Below are 21,824 nucleotides of genomic sequence, written 5' to 3'. Positions count from 1 at the left end.
CTAATAACAGAGATGCCCGTTCTGCAGCTTCTGGAAGCTAACGATCTCAACTTCTTACTTGGCTCGCAACCAATCGTCTCGCATCCCCGGATTTTGCTGTTGCTATTTGCCTGAGAAGTTGTTCCTTCTTCTCCAGTTTCTCGCCCGTGACGGGGGACAAAACCGCAGTTTTTTCTCCACGCCGTGTTTCACTATCCCTGGTTTCCGGAGACGATTGTCTCGGACCACGACCCGCGGTTCATTCTGCGTTTTGGAAACGCTGTTCCCTTTACTGGGAACTCGTCTGCAGATGTCCACTGCGGATCATCCGCAGACAGACGGCCAAACAGAGCGCGTCAATCGAGTGCTCGAGGACACTCTGCGCAGTGTGTGCGCGGCAGCGCCACGTACGTGGTCGACGCAGCTTCCAGTTGTTGAGTTTGCGCTCAACAACGCGGTGCACGCGTCCACGGGGTTCACGCCGTTCTACTTGAACGGCTTCCGCCACCCCAGAGTGCCTCTCACTCTTCGAGGAAACACTGACTCCTCTATTCTAAGTGGGGGAGAGGCTCGGAAAGCCCTTTCCTCCCAGGTCTCGGATGTGAGGCCAGTTTCGCTGCGGAAACAGGTGGAATCCTTTATGGATACCAAGCTGAACATTGTCAGCAGGGTCCGCGATGCCATGGCAGCGGCCCAAGATAAACAAAAGGAGTACTCGGACAAACAAGGAAGAGGAAACTTAAGTATATTTGAGATTGGTGACTTAGTGTTACTAGACACGAGGAACCTACCTCTAGACACTGTTAGCTCTGTCGGCAGCAACAAGCTGAAGCACCGCTTCATCGGACCTTTTGCAGTCCTGGCCAGACATGGTGCGTCGTACACCATCGACCTTCCAAAGTCAATGACGACGCACCCGACGTTCTATGTCGGACGTCTTAAGCGGTACTTTGACCCGCAGGGGGTTGCTGACTCGCAGACCCCCCTTGACCCAGCTCCTCGAAGCGAGGGCCGGTCACAGTCGTCGACGAGGGCGTTGGAGCAGGCACCCAAGCCTCGGTCGGGACGGCAAGGCTGCGGTCAAGACCGTACGCCGGAGGGGCTCCATACAAACGGACCCCGGCGCCATACGCCGAGTACGCTGAGTACGCCGGGTACGCACCATACGCGTACGTCTGGGAGTGTGCCGCAGGCGGCTCCGGACGTGGCAACAAAGCCTCGATCCGTCGGAGCATGCGAAAGGCCTCGTCCAGATCGGACGAAGAGGCCCGGCGGTCCACCCGCAGGTGCAGGCTCGCGACCTCTCGCTCCACCAGGTCCAGGCGACCCGCAAGACGAGCGAGCTCGCTCTGATTCCCGGCCTGGGCGGCAGCATTACCGCCAGTCCCAAGGCCAAGTGCAATCTCAAGCACGAGGAGACGTTGACGGAGGCGGTCAACCTCAGGGTCCCGTGTCGGACCCGCAGTCGGAGCACTCGAACGAGAGTGGCTCTCGGGAGGCGCCGAGTACTCGTACTCGTACGAGGGCACCTCCGCCCCTGCTTGACCGGAATGGAGAAGTCCACTTCCACGTGGAGCGGATCCTCCAGGAGCAACGGTGTCGCGGGAAGCGACAGCTCCTCGTGAAGTGGAGGGGTTATGCCCACTCCGAGAACTCGTGGGAGCCGATTGAACGGCTCCTGATTGACTGCCCGAAGGCTGTCGCAATCTAGGAACAGAAGCGGCGGCAGCTTCATAAGTAGTCCGGGGCTTCTTGCCCGAACGGGGTACGGATGATGAATACATACCGTACCCGCGCTCATCGTGAGCGCTAGAAGCCGCGCGCTTCAGGATGTCCCTTGGCAGCATACGCTTGCTGATCAAGTGGGCAAACCTCACACGAAGATCACGCTGGTCCAGGATGTGGGACAGCTGCTGATCTTCATGGAGTTCCCATAACTCCGTGGGCGAGTACTTGAGAGTCTCCACCAAACGCCCAGAACATGCCCTCACAAGAACTCCACGTGGGACAGCTCTCGGGCATAACCCAGGGGTATCCCCAAACAGGATAGAGACCACCCCGGGTCTCGGGCTTCTTACGACAAGTCGTGAAGTCCTTAAGGGGAATGCGGTGTGGCGCGAGAAGCACACACCGAGCAGCTTCCAAGTTGTCAACGAGCAACTGTTCTTTCTGAACAAGGGCACGTTCGTAGATGCCCCTAGAAGTGTGGCCGCCCACAAGGCCACGAGGAGCGACGAGAAGCGCTAAGAAGAGGTCAGCCCCAGAGCTCTCCTCGGGAGGCCAATACCCTCCTTGACGGCCGGACTCTCAGAGCGCACAGACGTTCTGGGACTGTGATCACCTTGATCACTAGCGAGCGACTGCACGCTGTCATCTTTGTACACACTGGGCACTGAGCTGTGCCCTCCCACAGAGCATCGTGCGTGTTCTCGGACTCGGCATCGTCTTCACTGCCCGAGTTGAACTCACGTTCTACGAACCGAGGGTTCGGACGATTGTCTGAAGACGAGGGCGACGGACTGCGGCGCCTGCTTGCGCGCTTGTCCGCAGCCGCGTCACCCGAGGATCCGATCGCCTCGGAGGCCACCTGAGTAGCCTCCTTAAGTGCAGAGCCTTTGCCGTGAGGCTTAGTGCTCTTGGCCTGCGCCTTACCGGCTGCAGCCTTGGAGCGTGTCTTAGCACCGCTCTTAGCAGTGCCACGAGGCATGTTAACGGTCGAAGTGGAGACCTTGACGAAGAGCGCACAGGTTGCTGCTCGAGGCTCTAACTGTGAAGTGAGCCTCCGCCGCGCTCGCGCGGCCGAGTCGATGGTTTTCGACTTTGAGAATGAGAGTTTGTGACGAACATCTCTTCATTCTGATTGGTCGGTAAACCGAACCTAAGTGGGGGAGGATGTAACGGGGTACGTAGCACTAAGTGTACCCTGGTTACATGAAGTGTGACACTTCACACTTCAGGAGTATGACATGTCATACTCCGGGATATTTGGTACAAGGTACCAAGGTCATTCAAAACCAACCATTGGTTAAATGACATTGCATTTCTATAGGTAACTGATAGTTTGTATTAACCTCAAACTTAACCTACCTATAAATATACTCAGTTTACAATCTACCTTATTTAGGTCACTCCGCTCTCTTTAATTAAAGAGGGGACCTGTGAACTGCCGTTCACCGAGAGTTTGTATACTCTCGGAAGATAACTTCCTCTAGCGCAAGGTGCTGTGTGACCCCGTCACACTTTAGGACTCCTAGTAGGACGCATTCTCTCCTACCGAGCGGGCGACAGCTCGGGAGATTTGATTATCTTCGTGGCAGAAACTTCAAGATACTCGGAGAAGGCCCCGATGGCTGGAAATGACACAAGAAGTAAGACCACTGGACGTTGACATTGTGCATGTAGCAAGCAAACTTACACGAGTAGGCGACGTTGTCTCCGACCTTGATATGGCTCACACTTTGACCCACGTCAACAACAACTCCCGCTATAGACGAAAAACTCACCAAAGATTTAGCTAAAGACATTCAAAGTCGAGGGCTACAGTCGCTGCTACGGACCTGCTTCCAGGCCACATTTTACAGGGAGTGTGGTGCGTCCGTAGCCGCCGCTCGTGATGTTCACGTCTGTAGCATTGATGCCCAGGAAACGGTTCTCCACGACAACGTTCCCGGGGCCAGCGGTTGGTAATTCTGGCTCAACGACAATCTCTGGCGCCTTAGTGAAGTCAGTCGAGTACGTGTGCACTTGAATGCGGCGATAGGAAGGCATGGTGCTCTTCTAGTCGTGTCAATTAGAAAAATGACCTTTTGCTGGGGCACTTAGTCGATAGATGAGCTACAGTGCCATGCCTGACGCGAAGGGAGCTTTCGATCTGGTTGGCGCTTTGATGGTTGTTGCATAGTATGACGAATGCTTTGATTCACTTTTGATTTAATATGACGTAATATTACAGTATTACTTGTATAACACAAACATCAAAGAATGGAACACGTTATCAACGGCGGTACTTGGTCAGCTTGCTTTTATAGCTGGCAGCTTCGATTGAAGTAGTTCACCTGCGACGGCATCATCTAAATCGGTGCTGGTCTCGGCTGAATGGCTAGATCCCGAAGACGATGTCGAATTCGAGAACGAAGCTGCTTGGTTGCTACCAGGATTCAACTTCACCATCAAATGTTGTTACCAGGGAGCTTCACCACGGTCATGATACCCCTCAACGATCTGTGGCTGGGTGGTGCACCGCATTTCGGATGCAATGTCACTGAAAGAGGCAGAAAGAGGGGCACATTCGCCTGAATTAAAGTAGTTCTTTTCAGCGCACTGAATCCACAGCAGCCTGAAGGACGTCGACATCCCATCCGTTGAGGAAGCCACCGTGGAAACCAAAGCCCGTGCGATCGCCGTTAGCAAGCACAAAGGGGTGCTGATCTCCATCCCATTAGTCATCGTACTGAGCAACGTTGTAGAAGGCCTCATAGAAGATCTTGACCATTTTCTTCCAGCCCTTCGGGCAATTTCCGCCATCTAGTTCTGAAGCGTAAGACAAATGAGACTTGTGGTCAGGCGAGTCTAGATCGATGCCGTTCCAGCACATGGGAAAGTTAACTTGTCCGCGCAGGCCATTGGGGTACTTAAAGTTGGGAATGCCTTGTTGCTCCGGATGCGGGTTGTCGTAGTCAATGCATACCCACGTTATAGCTTTTTCTTCGATGGAATCTCCCTTCTCACGCAGCTTTGGGTTGCCCGCGAGCATCTTGAGGCCATCGGGGAATGCGATAATGTTTTCGTCTTTCGTCGGACGTGGTTGTTAGTAGACGATCTGGTGAGATCAAATCCAGTGCCATTCTTGAACTTGACATAAAGTTGAGGGACCCAGTAAGCGCTTAAGCCGGCACCGATGGGGCATGAAGCGCACGTGGATGCCTTCATGGCTGCGCCGTCGGCATCCATGCTGAAGCCATTTCCACCGCTGATAGCGTGCAAGTGACCAGCAGCCTCGCCAGGGTTCACGATGGGATCGACTCGGTCTACCACGAGGTTGTTGAAACAACTGAATCGGAACATGCTTCGAGCTGTCGGCAAAACTACAAAAATCGATATTAAACCGGACGCAGAAATCTTCATAATGGAGCAAGTTTCGGAATGATTCAAACAGACTTCTCTCTTACTTACCGGTAAGTGTACCATTTGGTAGCCCCTACTATACATGTACCATTTGATTGCAGCAAGCGCAATGTTCACTATGCCGGGTAGCCTGGGTGTGCAGCACAGCTGTGCCGTTCGTTTAGAGCACGTGGTAAATTATAGCGGAACAGTTTCTCCACACCAACGAAAATCTCTTTGGAGTCAGTGGTGCACTTCAAATGTCATGGTTGTACATCCAAATGTCATGGTTGTACATCTTGATACGGGATCTAGTGAAAGGAGACAGCAGTTTCGACGCATTCGTGTAGTATTAAATCAGATCAGAAGCGTCGCAACTTTGAAATTCACCAACAAACCACCCGAATGGCAAATGAACAGTAGACGACTTCCCTTCGAACAAAATCTTTTTAAGTGCCGGCTGTGGATCTCTCAATAAATCTGAAGCTGACGAAAACTTGCATTCGCGTTCTGTAGCACTCTTATCTGTGGACACTCTCAAGGCTTCGGATATGGATTGTTTGGCCTTGTGCTGCCTTCGTGAGTAAAGTGGCTCAGAGTCGTTTGGTGTCTCGAATGGATAGAGTATTGCTGTGCTCTCGATTTACTTCGAAATGAATCCTTGCGAACCTTGTGCCTTGTGGACGAACAAAACGTTCACATTTAGCGGTAATTAAAGGGCGGATTTAAAGAGCCGTCCACCTACAGAGTTCATCGCGCCGGGCTTTTGAGTGCATTCATGCCTGGAAAGAATCTGGGGATACCATTTACGAATAACGTAACATCATCTGCTTTGCTATTAGCGAAGCGCTAAGTTGGCAATGTCAACACCGTCGCCACAATGGTTAGTGCCAGTGACACAATTATTAAATAGGTCATAAGTTTTCCAAGTCCAGGTTCATTACTTCAACTTGGGCCATACTGAGCTCCAGATTAATCCGGGCAACGCTTGACATTCTAGCTGCACTGTGGGGTTTGCTGTACGCAGTCTCGCTACTTGCGTCGAGCATGGCATCCTGCTTTATTGCCGCTAGAGTTCACTACTGTGCTAATCCGCTGTGCGCTTCATCATCGTCTACTCCTTCTTGCTCGTGGCTTTGGTCGTTCTTCCGCGGTGTCTTCTTTTTGGACGCGTTCCTGTCCGGTTCATTGATCGACGTGAAACCTAATAGTGAGGCTGAACATGACGACGCTCTAGGCCTGTTAGGAGGGGCTCAGTCGTCCGCCATGACGTCGCCATTGCTCTCGTGCACCACTGTACTGGGGAACACAGCGCTACTAGGATGCTCGCTCTGGATGCTACCGATGACCGTTGAGCTGCCAAGACTCGCTCGCAATAGCATTGACCGTGGCCCCACTAGACAACATGAAGCGGCGAGGTCTTGTACATGTAGCAAGTGGATCCATGGTCTCATCACGGTGTCTTTAGTTTGTGAATCAACCACCAGTCGTATCGGATCCTCATCAGTGGCAACATGCTGCAGACTTTTGCATGATGTATGTGGTATCAGTCCCAGGTGTGATGGTCGCAATCACGAGAGCATCGGTGGATCTGTTGCATTGTCACCGCTCTACAAGCGCATAAAAGGCATCATGTACGCTACTCAAAACACAAACCATCACTGTACGTTTGCCTGTTTGTCGATATGATTGTGTGCATGCTTCAGTATCAGGTCGTATCTCTAAAATTATTGCTTAGCCATTTCGAGATACACATGCCGAGTATGCTTATTGGCGTAATCACGTTGCTGTTTTAACAACTCCGGCACAGTAATGTATATCGTGGTGAGAGGGTAGCCAGGAGTGTGTTCTTTCAGTCTCGCCGTCGCTATGTGCCAGACGAGTACATGTCGGATCCCAGACTAGCAATGGTGCATGCAGCCTCAGGACGCAGTCCACCACTACGTGTAGATAACCCAGTGTTTGTCTTCACAGTCGTCTACACATCTGCGGGGTTTCGAGGATGGCCCCATCATGCGTCGAGCCAACGATATACATAAAGATATTATTCGCGGATCACTCGCACAGTTCCGTGGATGTGAGACCCCCACTGCTGGCGATGCCTTCCAGCTCGCCTTCTTGATTATAAAGGAGGCGGTGGAGTTCTGCAAATGCACTTGCTCAGTGCCCAGTGGCTGAAAAAGCTGCACAACCACATTCCCACATTCCATCCACGCCATGAAACAAAGACAAAGCGTGCTCGACTGGTCTACGGATTGAAATGGGGATCCATGACGCACAAGAATCGGATATCCACCCTGTAAGAGGGAGAGTCACGTAAACTGGTTTGTCGGAAGTCATTGCAAGCGAAATTGTAAATATCGGGGCGGGAGGACAGATTTGCGTGACACGTCGAGTATCTAGCAGAGAAAAGCTCTTTGGTTGGATAGTAGCGACTTTCAGATCGATCAAATCGGGGAGCACCAAATCCCACAATTGAACATGGCGGTGGAGGGTAGACTCGAAGCGCGCTAAATAGAAAACTTTCGACAAGCATGGAGCGGACATCGTCAAATCTACCAAATGATTAAGAAGATGCAATGTTGGGTGGAGAAACGATGAAAAAAACATTTATTCGCGATTTAGTTCGAGTGCTTAATGCTACTCTAACCCATTCACCTTGAGAAATGCTACAACCTCATCAGTCAATGGTAAACTAGGTAACGCACCAGCATGCTGCACACACAAGGCACTCGCAGCAGAAGCCCGAAGCATGCAGTCCTGCAACGCACGACCCTCAGCAAACGCAACTACAAATGCCCCACGGTAGCAGTCGCCAGCACCTGTTGTATCCACCACATTGTCAACCTTAAATGCACTTTGTCGAAGCACCTTTGATCCATCAGCAGGGACGAATACGGATCCATCCGATCCGAGTGTCACCAACACATCCTTTGCGCCTTGGTCCTGTAGGAATCGGGAGGCTTCAATTGCATCCTCGACATTATTCACTCCACGTGTCGTTAGGCGTGCGAGCTCCGTTTCGTTCGGGCACACGAAAGTCAGCAAGGGAAGAACATTCCTCTGGAATAGGATAGTCGTCACCTCCAGTGTCCCACATGATAGGCACGGTACTTTTAGCAGCAGCTTTCGCTTCCAGCGCGTTAACGCGAACAGGGATTTCGCATTGAACGAGCACAATGGCCGCATTCTTGATGGCGTCGATCAAGGCAGTTGGAAGCTCCTCTGGCCAAGCCGAGTTAGCCCCACTTACGATCACGATCGAGTTGTCTCCGTCAGGATAGACGAACACAAACGCCAGACCCGATAAACATGTTGCCTGCGTGCACAGCGTCGTGTCCACGCCCACAGATTCAAGTGTACCCTTGATCCTTTTTCCGTGTCATTGCCAAACTGGCAAGCCATCTTAGCGATTAAGGTCGGGTGATCGGGTCCAATAAGCTTGGCAATTGTAGCGGCTTGGTTGTCGCCTTTGCCACCGGGGTAAACGTTACCCGTGTCGGGCTTGCTGGCAGATAACGTCTCACCGCGAGCTGGCATACGGTTCACTTCCACCACGATATCTGCTCCTACCGAGCCGACGACGAGGATGTGGCGGCGAATCTGCGTCATGTTGGGGGGATACTTTCTTGCCTGGAACTTAAAGTGTGGCTACTTGCGTTCGAGCTAGATAGTCTTTTAATGAGGAGTATGACGAGGGACTTGAAGCTTCAAGGAGGTCTATCACCTGCACTATTGCAAACTTCAATCACTCTGAACAAGCCTCAGGGCTAGCCAGATTACCACGCGTCAGATACACTGTATAGCTTGTGACCTCCTACTACTGTAGTTGATCTACGCGGGGGCAAAAACAATGGTCAAATGAAAGATGATGATGAAACAACTTCAAAATAAGTTGCAAGGAGCTGATAACTAACGCGTGAGTGTTTAGAAATCTAGTCCAACACGAAAACTAGCACTTCTTCGCGGTGCTCTACAAACCGTTCTCATTGAGAAAAGCCACGACCTCGTCACCAGTCGGCAGACTAGGGAGTGCGCCAGCACGTTGCACGCAAAGAGCGCTGGCAGCAGCAGCGCGAGCCATACAATCCTGCACCTCTCGGCCTTCAGCAAAAGCAACGGCAAACGCTCCACGGTAGCAGTCTCCTGCACCCGTCGTGTCAACCACCTTCTCCACCTTGAAGCACTTCTGGTGCACCACTACTTCCGAGCTATCAACAGGAATAAACACAGATCCGTCTGAGCCCAAGGAGACCAGCACGTTCTTAGCACCCTGCTCCTGCAGATACCGCGCGGCGGCTATGGCATCGTCGGTGTTGTTCACCTCGCGTTTGGTCAAACGTGCCAGCTCCGTCTCGTTGGGGCAAACGTACGTCAACAATGGCAGCAAGTCAGCCGGGATCAGAGTATCGTCACCTCCAGTGTCCCACATGACAGGTACGTTGGTCTCCGCAGCAGTTTTGGCCACCAACGCGTTGATGCGCTCAGGAATTTCGCACTGCAGCAAAATGATAGCCGCCGACTTGATGGCGTCCGTTAATGGGGCTGGCAGCTCTTCAGGCCACGCCCGGTTGGCACCACCCACGATAACGATTGAGTTGTCGCCGTCCGGGTAGACGAACACAAATGCCTGACCTGACGGACAGGCTGGGTGCCCAGCCAGCGCTGTGTCCACATCAGAGCCTTGCAGTGCTGTCTGGAGTGCCTCTCCGTGCGTGTCGTTGCCAAATTGGCCAGCGAACTTTGCGCACAGCGTCGGGTGATTGGAGCCGATGATCTTGCCTGCTGCAGCAGCCTGGTTGCTGCCCTTGCCACCCGGAAAGAACTTGCCGGTATCCGCCTTGGATGCGGATAATGTTTCACCGCGCACGGGTAGGCGACTGATCTCCACGACGATGTCGGCATTCACCGAGCCGATAACCAGAACGTGCTTGCGTGTCTGCGTCATCTCCTCTTCTTGCACTTAAATAGGTTGGGGGTCTAGGAGGAGATTGATCTGTGCAGCCTTGAGTGAATGACTCATTCGTGAAGCGTGGTTGAGGTTCTGCGTGACACATTTTCGTGTGCCCTACACAATTGCAATATGGCGCCTCCGACCTTCAAACCGGCGTTGGTGGAGCAGCTCTTCCAGTCCGCGTGGGTGGCCAACGCAGCAAGCGCGGCCGAGACCGTGGCAAGCGACAGCAGTGAGGAGGATGATCTACTGGACTCCGCCCCGTTAGTCAGTGCAGCGGCCGCCGCGTCCCGGGTTCGCAAAATCCACGCAGACGCCGTGAAGCTCAGCGCCGAAATGTTGCGGCTCTTTGTGGTGGAGGCCTTCCGCCGCGCTCAGATGGAAGCTATGGTGGACGATAGTGAGCAAGTTGAACCACAGCATATAGAGCAGATTTTAGCGCAGCTTCTGTTAGATTTTTAGGCGCGAGGTGCAGGTTTTGGCTTTCCGAGTCGACACAACCGGGTCATGATGGCCGAAATATGCGTCTGCTGGCGCTGGAACAACGCGTCTGCTAAGAAAGTGCTATGGTGAAGACGTTCGGAGTCGAGCGAGGTGCCTGACGCGTCGGAAACTGCTGCAAGTTTTGCCAACGAGTGATGAAGCTGCTGAAGACGTGTGAGTCGCTGAAAAGCAGTAGAAGCAGCATGATAAGTGAAGTGGAGGGCAAGAAGAGAAAAGCAGATCGCGTACCTGCTGGATCATATCGTACAAGAAGCGGCCGTTGGAGGAGAGCTCTGACATGGGGTCGTCAGCAGGTGAATATTTAACGTATGGCTGCACTGCTTCTTGGAAACGAGTACTCTCGTTGGCGATATGAATCTTCTGCTGGAGTATGGAGTCGACAAGGAACTAATGGCACAAAATGTAGTGAGATTAGCAGGGGGCTGTACCTATTCGGGCTGTCAGTTCAATTTACACACCTGGGCAGCACTAAATCGTGCACCAAGAACGTCGTTTTCCGCGTTTGGGAGCAGCTTCTCGAGCTGGTCACTGGCTTGTGCAATTCTGTCATCGCACTGTTGGGAAGCAAGACAAGGCTCAATAATGTTACAAGTAGAAACATTCGCTGGGGACAAGTTGGCACTGACCTTGACGATTGCACTTTCGAAGAATTTGTGAAGATCCGTTTCCATTTTTTTCTTCGCTGCGGTCTGTGATGAATGCGTTTATAAGCCGATGCATTTTGGAGAGTAACAGAGGCTTTGTGGCGTCAACTTACCTTCTCGAGAGCTTCAGCACGTTGTTGGCGCTTCAGTTGCTCTAACTCTCGGTCTTTCTTCTCAATTGCGACCATGAGCTTCTGGAGTTGCTGAGTATTGCTTTCTTGTAAAGACAATTGCGCTTGGTCGTGCTGGCTCGTTAAACGATCGGTAGTTCTCTTTATCTCCTGCTCGGTTCGCTTCTTCAAGTCCAGCGAATACCTCGAAATCATCGTAACTTCTATCCATTTTCTCAGAGCTCGATGAGTCAGCTTCGAAGTGCCATGAACAAGGACTCTTCGTAATATCTGTCGCTGATTCTTAAACCGATCTGCAGTCATTTTCCATTGTCGCAGGATCTGAGTAAGCAATGGCTGTACGATTCTGTGATTGTAATGACGCTCAGACATTCGCTCCAGATGAGCATCGAGCTTAAGACGTTCAGCACGCTGCACGTCGCCCAATTGATTGCGCGTCGAGCACTTCAAGACGAATTGCTGCCACCGTCGGAATGCGTCATGGTTCTTCAGGACCGCTTTCTTGATTACAAGTCCTCGTAACAGCATTGATCGCTGCCTTGTCGATAAGATGCTGAGGCGGAGAGATGACCAGCATTTCCGAACTAGTCGCCACTCGCGACGCTGTTGGAATGCTTCTAAGCGACACATTAGCACTTGGTTGATCAAAGCTGCGAAGTCTCGCCAGCGAATAAAATACTGATCACGACGCAGTTTCCCGAGTGCTGTTCGTACTTCGTCGAGCTGTCGAGCTGTACGCTCGCGATTTCGACTCTGAATTCGAAGACCTCGTACCCACCGCACGAATGTTTCACTTATGATTTCGTTCTTCTTGCGTCGGATCGCCTGCTTAATGAGTTCCTCCTGTAGCGCAGTTTTCGCGGCTTCTTGTCGAGCTGTATTGATCGGACGTGAGTGTGAGCGGGTGAGATCGTTGAATCCTAGCTCCATCGCTTTCGACAAGAAGCTACGAGCTTTTGGTGGGTTGTACGTTTGGCTTGAAGTTGCCTCACTTTCGAGTGAATAGTCAAGCTGATCACTCCGCTCTTCAGCTTCATCAGGATTTAAGATGTTTTCTTGATCTGAATGCTCCGTCTGAATCGAGGCTGAGAGATTTGCCGGTGTTTGAGGTTTGACCCTCTCGATCATTACTGGTAGCTCGTCGTCTTCGTCGTCTTCACTGTCATCGTCACTCCTATCAACATCCGAAGGAGTTCTGTTGAGAGACTGACGTCTCGATCTTTTCGAAGATGGCGACAGGTAGCTCTCTTGGAATTCCATGTCTCCATTCAGAACCTACACAACAAATTTCGTCAAACAATATTAAATAATTGAACGTCCTTTATCCACGTCCAACTTACATCGTTGACGTCTCGAATTCGTTGAGAAAGTCGTAGTTTTTCCACTTCTGCGAAGTTTCGTTGCTTTCTTGACTGTCGTACATGTACACTACTACTTGACGTTTTATTTTGCCTCGTACGTTCAATATGGTTTGAATTTGCAAGAGAGGACTGTCTACTACGACGTTGGCTGAGTTTGCGTTCCACGTAGTCACTAAGCAGAGAATCAGATGAAGCCTCGACTAAGAATTTGCTTAATTGGCCCTTGGACATTAGTGACGGTGCAGTTGAATCCGCATACGAAGATATGCTGCTTTGATTCCGTGTTGATAGCAGATTGTTTTGAATGGAGGCACTCACAGATGCATGGGGGGTACAATCTCTGCGATCTCCTCGCAGAGTATCCAACGCCTTTCGAAAGGCTCGATTGCCAGTAGTACTGGAAGTTTGATCAACTGAATGCTCTTCGGACTTTTCAACCGACCGTTGTGGCAGTGCAGTCACCTGTGGGTGAGGAGTGAGTTCAAATAGAAACACGTTGTGTGGGTTCCCAAAGGCTAGTCGATCTCCATGCACGACGACAGTCCCTTCTTTAAGGACTACAACGTCGTTGACGTAGCAGACACCAGCCGCTGTGGCTGAGAACGGCACCAACTTGGCCGACGCTTTATCTGCAGACAAGTTGAGAAGTGCATGGAGCTCCAAGATGTTGTCGCCCGAGATCACAACGTCGCAGGTCGGTGCATTGGATCCGATGAGAGTTTTGGAGCTGCGTAGCTCGTGACTGCTGTCGACCTCCAATGATCTTAAAAACGGCATCTCCCAAGCGACTTTTGATCTGTGACGGGTGGCTGTTCGCGATCCGGAATCCAGATCAAAAACATAGTACCATCAAGGCAATAAACGCACGAAGAGGACAATGAGAGACCTCATACATTTTCACGGGAGTAAAAGCTCTGGTCGCAGACCTGCACTTCTATTCCCTGTCATTATTCCTAACGTGCCCAAGAGCGGCTGACGATAGATCCAATCGCTTACGCCTTGACGCGACGGCTGCGGATGGCCTTCTTCTGGAGGACACCTGTCAAAGATAAACAGTATTTGAGCCACCTGAACCTGAATAGTCCTGTAATAAATGATGTCTGCAGCAACGCACCCTGCTCGACCTTGGCGACCGTCGACAGACGCGACCACTTGGCCAGAGCGGCCTTCTTCAGGTCGCGACGGTAGTAGTTGCGCGAGATGTTGGCGCGGATAGTGTTGGCACCACCGCGAGCACCCTTGCGGAGAGGCACGGCGTTCTGAGCCTTGGCTGGCTTCTTGGTGGCCTTCTCGATCTTGGTGGTGAGCGTCACCTTCTTGTCCGAGATCGAGATGTCCACGGCCTTGGTGGAGGCCAGACCCGAGTACTTGCGGCAGTTGCGGTTCAGCAGGTTGAACTTCTCGCGAGCAAACTCGTTGCCGTTGCGCTTCACGAGGAAGGACGAGGTGTTCTTGGTCAGCAGCCACGTAAGGGTATCGCTCGACATCTGAGAGATTGCGGCACCATCAGGTTAGTTTATCATTGCCCTGCTTGTTATTACAGGCTGTCATAGTCATCGCGCAAACCTTTTCCGCTTCTTCGATGGAAATAATGGGATGGCGGAGAATGGCGGCGTCGGCGGCTCAGCGAGACCTCGACCAATCGATTCACCCGGGGCCAGCCAGAACAGGGGATCCACGTGGATTGGCCAAAAGTTGGAGCGTAAAAACATTTTGATTAGCTAAAAACCTCTGATTTTTTACAGGTAAAAAGTGACGCAAAATACGCACGATTTGTCATCAATTTAGAAATGACAAAAAGTGGAGGATAACAAAAACCTGCCGTCTTTCATACTTGTCATAACTACTACAGTACAGTAGTAGTATCTGCGTTTTGTGCGGTCGACATGATGCGCATTGGCATCTCGCGGTGGTGCGTGCTGTCTGTAGCAATATACAGCAACCACCAGACCCCATTCTTACTTCACTTTATCCTCATAGGTCAGTTGCACGAGTGTCCGAGTCAGCATGGCATAGCTCGAGCTCCCGTAGCGTCAGCGACTGGTGCAGCAAGACTCTGCTGTCCGCGTCAAAGGCGCTCGCCTCCGGTGACGTCTCGGCCGTGGAGCTTACACAGACCTGTATTCATCAGGTCGAAAAGACACGCGCCTTTAATATGTTTGTATCCACGGACTTCGAGCGCGCGTTGCAGCTTGCCAAAGCGTCAGACGAACGACGTGTAGCTGGTCAGTCTCTCGGTCTACTGGACGGTATCCCCATAGGCGTCAAGGACCTGTTCTGCATGGAGAATGTGCCCACCACAGCTGCCTCTAAGATCCTAGAGAACTTTGTGTCTCCGTACGAGTCGACAGCCACTAAAAGGCTGCTGGACCAGGGCGCTGTGCCGCTTGGGAAGCTCAACATGGACGAATTCGCCATGGGCTCCGGTACACTCTATTCCAAATTCGGAGCCACCATCAACCCTTGGTCCAAAGATCTCAGAGACAAGGCGGTCGTAGCTGGAGGAAGCTCTGGTGGCAGTGCAGCTGCGGTGGCGTCAGGATGCTGCTTTGCTGCTCTGGGATCCGATACGGGAGGCTCAGTGCGTCAGGTGAGTGGTGTGTGGAGGAGATGAAGGTGGGTCGTCATTGATGTGATGTTGTGGTTTGTTGTGGTAGCCTGCTGCGTACTGCGGCATTGTCGGACTGAAGCCTTCGTACGGACGTGTGTCGCGTCACGGCATGATTTCGTATGCGAGTTCTCTTGATACGCCAGGTATTTTCGCTAGATCTGTCGGGTGAGTGTACTGTAAAAGAAGTGGTACATGTGCGAGAGCTCACGTTAATGACGTGTGTGGTGCGATAGAGATGCCACCGCTGTCCTCCAAGCTATTGCTGGTCCTGATCACATGGACTCGACCTGTATGACCGACGCGCTGCCTGGAAACTGGGTAAGTTGAAGTTATGCTGGCTTTTGTCATGAAATTGATGTTCATTTTGTCTGCTGCAGTGCACAAACACAGTGGAGGCATCACAGCAGTCCAAGAAAGTCGACCTGACTGGTGTTCGAGTGGGTGTTCCCGCAGAATACTTCGTTAAAGAGCTGCCCGAGGAGATCCTAAACGTATGGGACGAAGGTGTCGCCTGGCTTCGTGATGCAGGAGCTCAGGCTGTTAGCGTGTCGCTGCCAACGACGAAGCTGTGCATCCCAGCGTACTACATTCTAGCTTGTGCAGAGGCATCTTCTAATCTGTCTCGCTATGATGGCGTTCGCTACGGCTACAGGTAAGCCGGTGTCTTGTATTTTGTTTTCTTTCATTGTATTTGATAAAAAGTCTGACTGTATCTTCCGTTAGGGCCAAGGACAAAGTATTAGAGACGCAAGAAGACCAATCCGATGCCCTCCATGACTTATACTGCAGAACTCGATCGGAGGGTTTTGGAGAAGAAGTGCAGGTAGGAAGCTAACGACCTGTTCTTCAGTGTGGTGGTGCACTAACGATGTTTCTGATACTAAAGCGCCGTATCCTATCTGGCACCTTTGTACTGTCCGCTGGAGCCATGAGTGACTATTACGAACGAGGCGTGATTCTGCGCCAACGTATTCGACAGGATTTCCAGCGAGTTTTCGAAGAGCAAGGCGTCGATGTCTTGCTGACCCCAACGACGCCCTCAGGTCCATTTCCTGTCCATAACAAGCAGGCGAAGGAAGACCCAGTCAGTATGTATCTCAACGATGTCATGACTGTACCTGCGAATATGGCTGGCGTGCCTGCCATTTCGGTTCCGGCAGCTCTGACGAGCGATGGTGACTACCCTCTCGGACTACAGCTCATGGGTGCGCGCAAGACGGAGGAGCGTCTGCTGCAAGTAGCAAATGCTCTTGAACAGCGAGCTGGTTTTGGAGATCTAGTTCCTGCACGTGTGTACGCAACTGAAAGATAAGATGAGACGTTTAAGTGATAGAGCTCCACTACTGTAGAAATGCAGTCAATGTCTGACTTAAGATTTTGGCTGATTCCTTTCTTCTTTTCTTTTTATTGTTTTACCAGGGGGGTTGATGCTGCATTACTCGTACCCTTGTGAATTGTGAGCGAGGGGATGATCAATGAGCGCTGAGATCTTCTCGGTTGACATGAGTTCTCTTTTTCGGAGGTTTGAAAACCACTGTGACGACCCCTTTCAAACTATTTTGTTTTACAAGTAAAGATATGCGTGATCATCTTTTGGGTCTGATACTTCAAGTTGTACAGTACCCTGTAGCTCGGACAGCGATGTCTTGTAGCACGACCAAAACACAGAATGAATAGGATGAGACTGGTGAAGGAGGGCCGTCCTGTCAACTAATGCTTTTCTGTTTTTAAAATTGGTTTTGAACCATCCCGCTTATATTTTCGGACGAAGGAAGTACTTCAGTTGTGTACATGTATTGCTGGAGCGCGAATAACTACGGTACTGTGGGTTCATGACACGGGATTCATTAAAAAACGTAATTTTCAAAACTAACGTTACAAACATAAATACCGAGGGGGTATCTCACGGGGGGTGTCTGACCGCGTCTGATACAAGAATCGTAATTTTTCAGACGCCTGCGACCCCACTTATATACGGACTGAGAGGTCACGACACGGCTATATCTTCTTGACAGTATCGTGCATTCCATTGTAATATTTGCGTGCTGGAAAGATTGTAACGCAAGAACATGTATTAAAGTATAAAAACTACAACATACATTCGTGATGATTATTGCGCTTGCAAGCTCGCTAGTGTCGAGAGGATTTTGGCTCGCGAAGCCGAAGCCTTCTTTACGTTGAATGTGCTTGTCGTCAGCGACGGCATGTGCTCGAGAAGCGATTCTGGACGATGCTTGATAATAAACTTCATTACGGCATGCATGTAGTGGAGTGCGTACACTGCACAGTCGACAACGTTAGCCTGACGAGGCTTCGTGACGTAGTTGTACGTGGTTGTTACAGTAGTGCCGCTGGTATCAGATGCTATGGCCTTAACTAGAAACCATTCGATCACAGCAAAAATATAGTCTGGTTCATGACCACCCCGCAATGAATTCACGTGGTATATGAGGGTGCTTTCGCTGGAAAGAGGGCGCTCAACTACCACAAAGCTCCAGTGGTCGCCCATCACAACCGGAAGGATCACGTATGTGTGCGAAATCCAATTAGCTTGCCGGGTTATTTCATCAGCACTCCGTTCTGTAGCCATTCGACCAATATACGCGAAATTAATCTCCGAAAAAATTGCTGACGTGCCCGAATACACAAGCCTATCTTTTTCAAAATACGCTGCAATGCAAAAGTCGGCAGCCGCATTTGTTACCATGTTGCCTTCCTTTAAGCTCTCCAAATCATCCGCAAATAGCGGAATTGCGACAGGAGCAGGGTCAACCACCCCCGCTAAGCGCGCTTCCGACGTGTTAAGGGATTGGTTTGCGTGGCCAGAGCCAGAGAGCCGCACCATGGGTATATTTTGGTCTGTCCGCGGCCGAAGCTCATAATTGCCGACGAATTGCTCGGCGCTGCGTGAGGTGCTCTCAGATGAGACAGGCGCATTACCACCATAAATCTTCCCTCTTCACCTTTCCATCTTCGCGAGCGCAGGTATCACAATACTCAATAACTGCCCATTCGTACGTTTCCATCCTGTGCTTACGCCCGCCTCCCTTTTCGCGCTTGGCGTCCCCAGGCTCATAAGTATCGAGTTTATGCCAATATGTTTTCTTCCATGATAGAAGCGTCGGCTTCAGCACGTTTAGCTCCTTAGCGGCTTTGCCTGCGCTCCAATCGGAGTGATCTCGCCACGTTTTAAGTTTTGCTATCCGCTCTCGAACGGGAGTCTCAGTACGCGCCATCGCGGATCACTGCTTGGGAATTGATTTTGCCTAAACGAGAGTGAGAACAATGAGTGGTCACACCAATCTGAATGGATATCAAGAATAGATTGACCGGTCAGTTTATTTTAATATACGTTTATTCAGAATAGTCAGACCAGTCAGTCTGTTTTAGTCTTGTCGAGGTTCAAAATAGTCTGACTGGTCAGTCTATTCTGACTATATTGATTAGCAGAATAGACTGACCTTTCAGACTATTCAGAATAGTCTGACCCGTCAGTCTATTCTATATATATTGGTTGCTAGAATAGACTGACGGGTCAATCAGTTCAAAACAGTCTGATCTGTTGTTTTACGCACGCTCTAAATAAATTGACCAGTCAGTTTATTATCAACAGCACCATTTTCACATTAAACTGACCGGTCAATCTTTTTTATTTGTGTTCAGAACAGATTGAACAGTCGATGTCTAAGTCACGTACCATTACAACTGAATTGTGTAGGTATCTAGCTTCCTGCTGAATGCGTTAAGGGACAAATTGTCACCCTTCCGCGCCAACTCAAGTTTTTCCGCGGCCTGGTTTGGAGAAATGTTATGCGTAGCAGCTGTCTTTGTGATGGCATCATAGTATTTTTTGCGCCGGAGATAGAAGCGAGCTTCTGTCGGGTCTTTCCGCCATTTAGACCCGAGCTTCTCATTTGCCTCCGAAATTGACATGTTTCCTGCAAGCCCCACAGAGTACTCTTTCCACAAGTCCACAACCGTCGAGATTGATCTGCTCAGCTTTGGATTACGAGGTTGAAGTGACTGCGGAATTGCACATGATGTAAAGGGCGGCTGCGTTACTGCTGACTGCAGCGGATCATGACCTGAGGTGCTGTCTTCCCAGCTGAGTACAAGCCGTTTGTTTGAGAGAGCCTTTAGTGTATCTATCCCCGCTGCTAGCGCATCCAGCTTGCCGTGTAGAGATTCCATTCCGTTCTTCAGCACGTCCGCAATTTGAGGCACTACAACTGCAAGCGATTTTGTTTCAGGCTGTGTAATCGCTGGTATCAACGAATAGAGTTCCTGATCAAAGGATGCGTACTCTGCAGTGGAAAACAAACTGTGCTTCCACAATTGATGATTGGGATACTGCCGCCTCAGCACCACAGAGTCTTGGAGAAAGACCACTCGCATGTGACGGAGCATTTGAATGAAGGCAGCTCCAGCAATTTCACGCGTCGAGCTTTGAGCCAGTTGTTTAACTGCGGCCTCAACCTCAGGGTAAACCAATTGTTGTAACTCAGCGCTTGGAGTAGCAGAACCTCGCTGCAGCCAGTAGCCGCCACCCTTTGTCGGATATCCAGCCAAGGCTCGCATAGCCTTTTTAGGTAGGGATGTAAGATAGCATCCTTCCATCCGCGCTGCATTCCACCTCCCAAGACGCCGAATTTGTTCTTCACTAGCACCAAATGTTTCCGCCAATTTCGCCCCCGATCCTCGATTAGCATGTGTCCAAACGGTTGAATCGATCCCACACGCTGCGAAAGCTCGCTTGATACGATTTAACTGGGTGTTGTACGAAATCTCCTTCGTTCTGTCACCACCATTAATGAGGTGGATATCGTACCACCTTTCGCGGCATGTAAAATCGGGAAATGGTTCACAATCAATTTGCCAGCGCCAAAAAAGATGGAGCGCTACAGCATTCAATGGGCACACATTCACGTTCTTACATCGCATGGCTGCCCCGTACTCGATGCGGCCATGCTGATTAGTTTTGCCTCGATTCATGATGATCACAAGTGGCGTGCATGTTTGCGATCCTTCATCCGGTAGCTCCAGTGTCAACATATCAGGGAATTCAATAAAGCGGCGACTCTCGCCCCGTGCAAGAAGTGCATGCCCCAAAAAGAAATCCACACGATCACGCAAAGAAACACCGTCGTTTTGAGACAACCAATAGTCAGTGAGTTGAACCATGTCTTCGACATTATATCCATCAAGAACGGTACCCAGCGCTCGATCTGCGTAGTTTTTTCGCTTGCGCTCAGTTTCCGACCGCTTCAGCGTGTCGAATAGGTCGTGATAGGTCTTCCCACGTGGATGTGGATGGCTATTTAGAAGTAGAGCCTGCTGCAACTTGTACAGATCTATCACAGCTTTGGCATTAGCTTCAACGCCAGCTAAACTGAGAGCTTTAGCATCACCAGCTTTGGTTTTCTGGCGCTTGTTACCACGAGGAATAACGTGCATTTTCAAAAACTTTCCCTTCAGTGACAATACAGCCATCCAAATACTTTTTACCTGCACACCACGTTTTAAACTCGGCTTGTTTTGGAGCGTACTGCTTAACGGTGTTGGAAGGGCGCGCAGCGGCGTGGTCTGTGATAATGTCTGTCACCACTTGATGAATTTCTTAAGAATTCGCAATATCATCACGCGTGTACTCGTCCATTTAGACGCTTCCAAACAATCTCTACGGGGGGGGGGCCTGCGAGTGCTCGCTGTCGATCAGAGACTGGTGAGTTGGCGAAAAGAATTGGTTGCTAGAGGTATTTTACTATAGGATTTATCTATAGAGATACAAAATTAACTACCTCAAGTATTTCGCAACTGCTTTGTCCAATACCTTCAGGCCTAGGGTTTCGATCGAAAGACGCCGTCCGTCTCGTCGGGAGATACCGTTAATGTACCTGTAGTTCATGATTGGCGTGTGGAGTGGAATGTAAATTGGCTACAGCTGATGCATCAGCCTAACACCTTAAAAGCTATGGCTTCAAAATCTTCCTAGAGCTATGGGCCAGCTCTCATCAGTCTCATTAGTCGCGCAAACTGGCCCGGGGCAAAGCCTATGGGTAAACTGCGTTCTGAAATGTACCCATCGCTCGTGCAACTATTAAAACGCAATGCGGTGCTGATGCCATTATTCATTTTGCGAAGTTAAAAGCAAAGATATGTCGAACACAAAGGAGTCGAACAACGAGTTGGACCTGAAAACTGCGCTAACGGATGAAGTTCCCCAGTGCAACGATTTCGCGTGATTGCTGGGTCATTGGCACTGGCTGGTGTGCTTGCTGCAGCGATACTGTCATTCGTGCACAATGGAGCTTTTGTGGGCCCCCTGATATCGACTGAACTGAATGATGACGGGCAAAATCGCCTGCTGGACAAGTACAACTCCATTTCTGGTGGTTTGACTGTTGAAACCTGTGGATATACTGTATTGCTAAGTAAGCTGGCCTCTGTCGCTGTCCTCTGTTTTGCAACGGAATCCAGTGTTCACCACCGAAACCAAAGCAAATCTAACAGCGATTGCCGTCGTGGGTTATCTGCTGA

The 21,824-nt window shown here is 50.6% G+C and overlaps 9 protein-coding genes across 9 annotated transcripts; 2 read left to right on the top strand and 7 right to left on the bottom strand.

Annotated features, from left to right (window-relative positions):
* Window positions 1-4,417: 4,417 nt before the first annotated feature.
* Window positions 4,418-5,043, bottom strand: PITG_03922 (uncharacterized protein; the record flags this gene model as incomplete). The annotated part of the gene is made up of 2 exons (XM_002906910.1): window positions 4,418-4,711; window positions 4,780-5,043. The coding sequence occupies 2 exons, from the start codon at window positions 5,041-5,043 to the stop codon at window positions 4,418-4,420; spliced, it is 558 nt and encodes a 185-aa protein (XP_002906956.1).
* A 1,118-nt stretch (window positions 5,044-6,161) lies between these two features.
* Window positions 6,162-6,464, bottom strand: PITG_03921 (uncharacterized protein; the record flags this gene model as incomplete). The annotated part of the gene is made up of 2 exons (XM_002906909.1): window positions 6,162-6,286; window positions 6,383-6,464. The coding sequence occupies 2 exons, from the start codon at window positions 6,462-6,464 to the stop codon at window positions 6,162-6,164; spliced, it is 207 nt and encodes a 68-aa protein (XP_002906955.1).
* A 1,258-nt stretch (window positions 6,465-7,722) lies between these two features.
* Window positions 7,723-8,694, bottom strand: PITG_03920 (ribokinase, putative; the record flags this gene model as incomplete). The annotated part of the gene is made up of 3 exons (XM_002906908.1): window positions 7,723-8,145; window positions 8,231-8,330; window positions 8,477-8,694. The coding sequence occupies 3 exons, from the start codon at window positions 8,692-8,694 to the stop codon at window positions 7,723-7,725; spliced, it is 741 nt and encodes a 246-aa protein (XP_002906954.1).
* Window positions 8,695-8,973: 279 nt separating this feature from the next.
* Window positions 8,974-10,077, bottom strand: PITG_03919 (ribokinase, putative; the record flags this gene model as incomplete). Its single annotated transcript, XM_002906907.1, has 1 exon — window positions 8,974-10,077. The coding sequence occupies one exon, from the start codon at window positions 10,028-10,030 to the stop codon at window positions 9,056-9,058; it is 975 nt and encodes a 324-aa protein (XP_002906953.1).
* An 88-nt stretch (window positions 10,078-10,165) lies between these two features.
* Window positions 10,166-10,498, top strand: PITG_03918 (uncharacterized protein; the record flags this gene model as incomplete). The annotated part of the gene is made up of 1 exon (XM_002906906.1): window positions 10,166-10,498. One exon carries the CDS (start codon window positions 10,166-10,168, stop codon window positions 10,496-10,498), a length of 333 nt encoding a protein of 110 aa, XP_002906952.1.
* Window positions 10,499-11,288: 790 nt separating this feature from the next.
* PITG_03917 (uncharacterized protein) lies at window positions 11,289-13,453 on the bottom strand (the record flags this gene model as incomplete). Its single annotated transcript, XM_002906905.1, has 3 exons — window positions 11,289-12,486; window positions 12,553-12,590; window positions 12,656-13,453. 3 exons carry the CDS (start codon window positions 13,451-13,453, stop codon window positions 11,289-11,291), a joined length of 2,034 nt encoding a protein of 677 aa, XP_002906951.1.
* An 83-nt stretch (window positions 13,454-13,536) lies between these two features.
* On the bottom strand, window positions 13,537-14,308 carry PITG_03916 (ribosomal protein L28, putative; the record flags this gene model as incomplete). Its single annotated transcript, XM_002906904.1, has 3 exons — window positions 13,537-13,715; window positions 13,791-14,163; window positions 14,243-14,308. 2 exons carry the CDS (start codon window positions 14,161-14,163, stop codon window positions 13,669-13,671), a joined length of 420 nt encoding a protein of 139 aa, XP_002906950.1.
* A 254-nt stretch (window positions 14,309-14,562) lies between these two features.
* Window positions 14,563-16,599, top strand: PITG_03915 (glutamyl-tRNA(Gln) amidotransferase subunit, putative; the record flags this gene model as incomplete). The annotated part of the gene is made up of 7 exons (XM_002906903.1): window positions 14,563-14,592; window positions 14,679-15,266; window positions 15,334-15,452; window positions 15,521-15,605; window positions 15,665-15,939; window positions 16,011-16,110; window positions 16,174-16,599. 7 exons carry the CDS (start codon window positions 14,563-14,565, stop codon window positions 16,597-16,599), a joined length of 1,623 nt encoding a protein of 540 aa, XP_002906949.1.
* Window positions 16,600-17,397: 798 nt separating this feature from the next.
* Window positions 17,398-18,523, bottom strand: PITG_03914 (uncharacterized protein; the record flags this gene model as incomplete). The annotated part of the gene is made up of 2 exons (XM_002906902.1): window positions 17,398-17,638; window positions 18,306-18,523. 2 exons carry the CDS (start codon window positions 18,521-18,523, stop codon window positions 17,398-17,400), a joined length of 459 nt encoding a protein of 152 aa, XP_002906948.1.
* Between the last annotated feature and the right edge of the window lie 3,301 nt (window positions 18,524-21,824).

The sequence above is a fragment of the Phytophthora infestans genome, genomic scaffold (assembly GCF_000142945.1).
Source record: "Phytophthora infestans T30-4 supercont1.4 genomic scaffold, whole genome shotgun sequence".
Classification (NCBI taxonomy): domain Eukaryota; phylum Oomycota; class Peronosporomycetes; order Peronosporales; family Peronosporaceae; genus Phytophthora; species Phytophthora infestans.
Note: the sequence above shows the minus strand (reverse complement) of the source record. Positions and strands in the feature narration are given on the sequence as shown.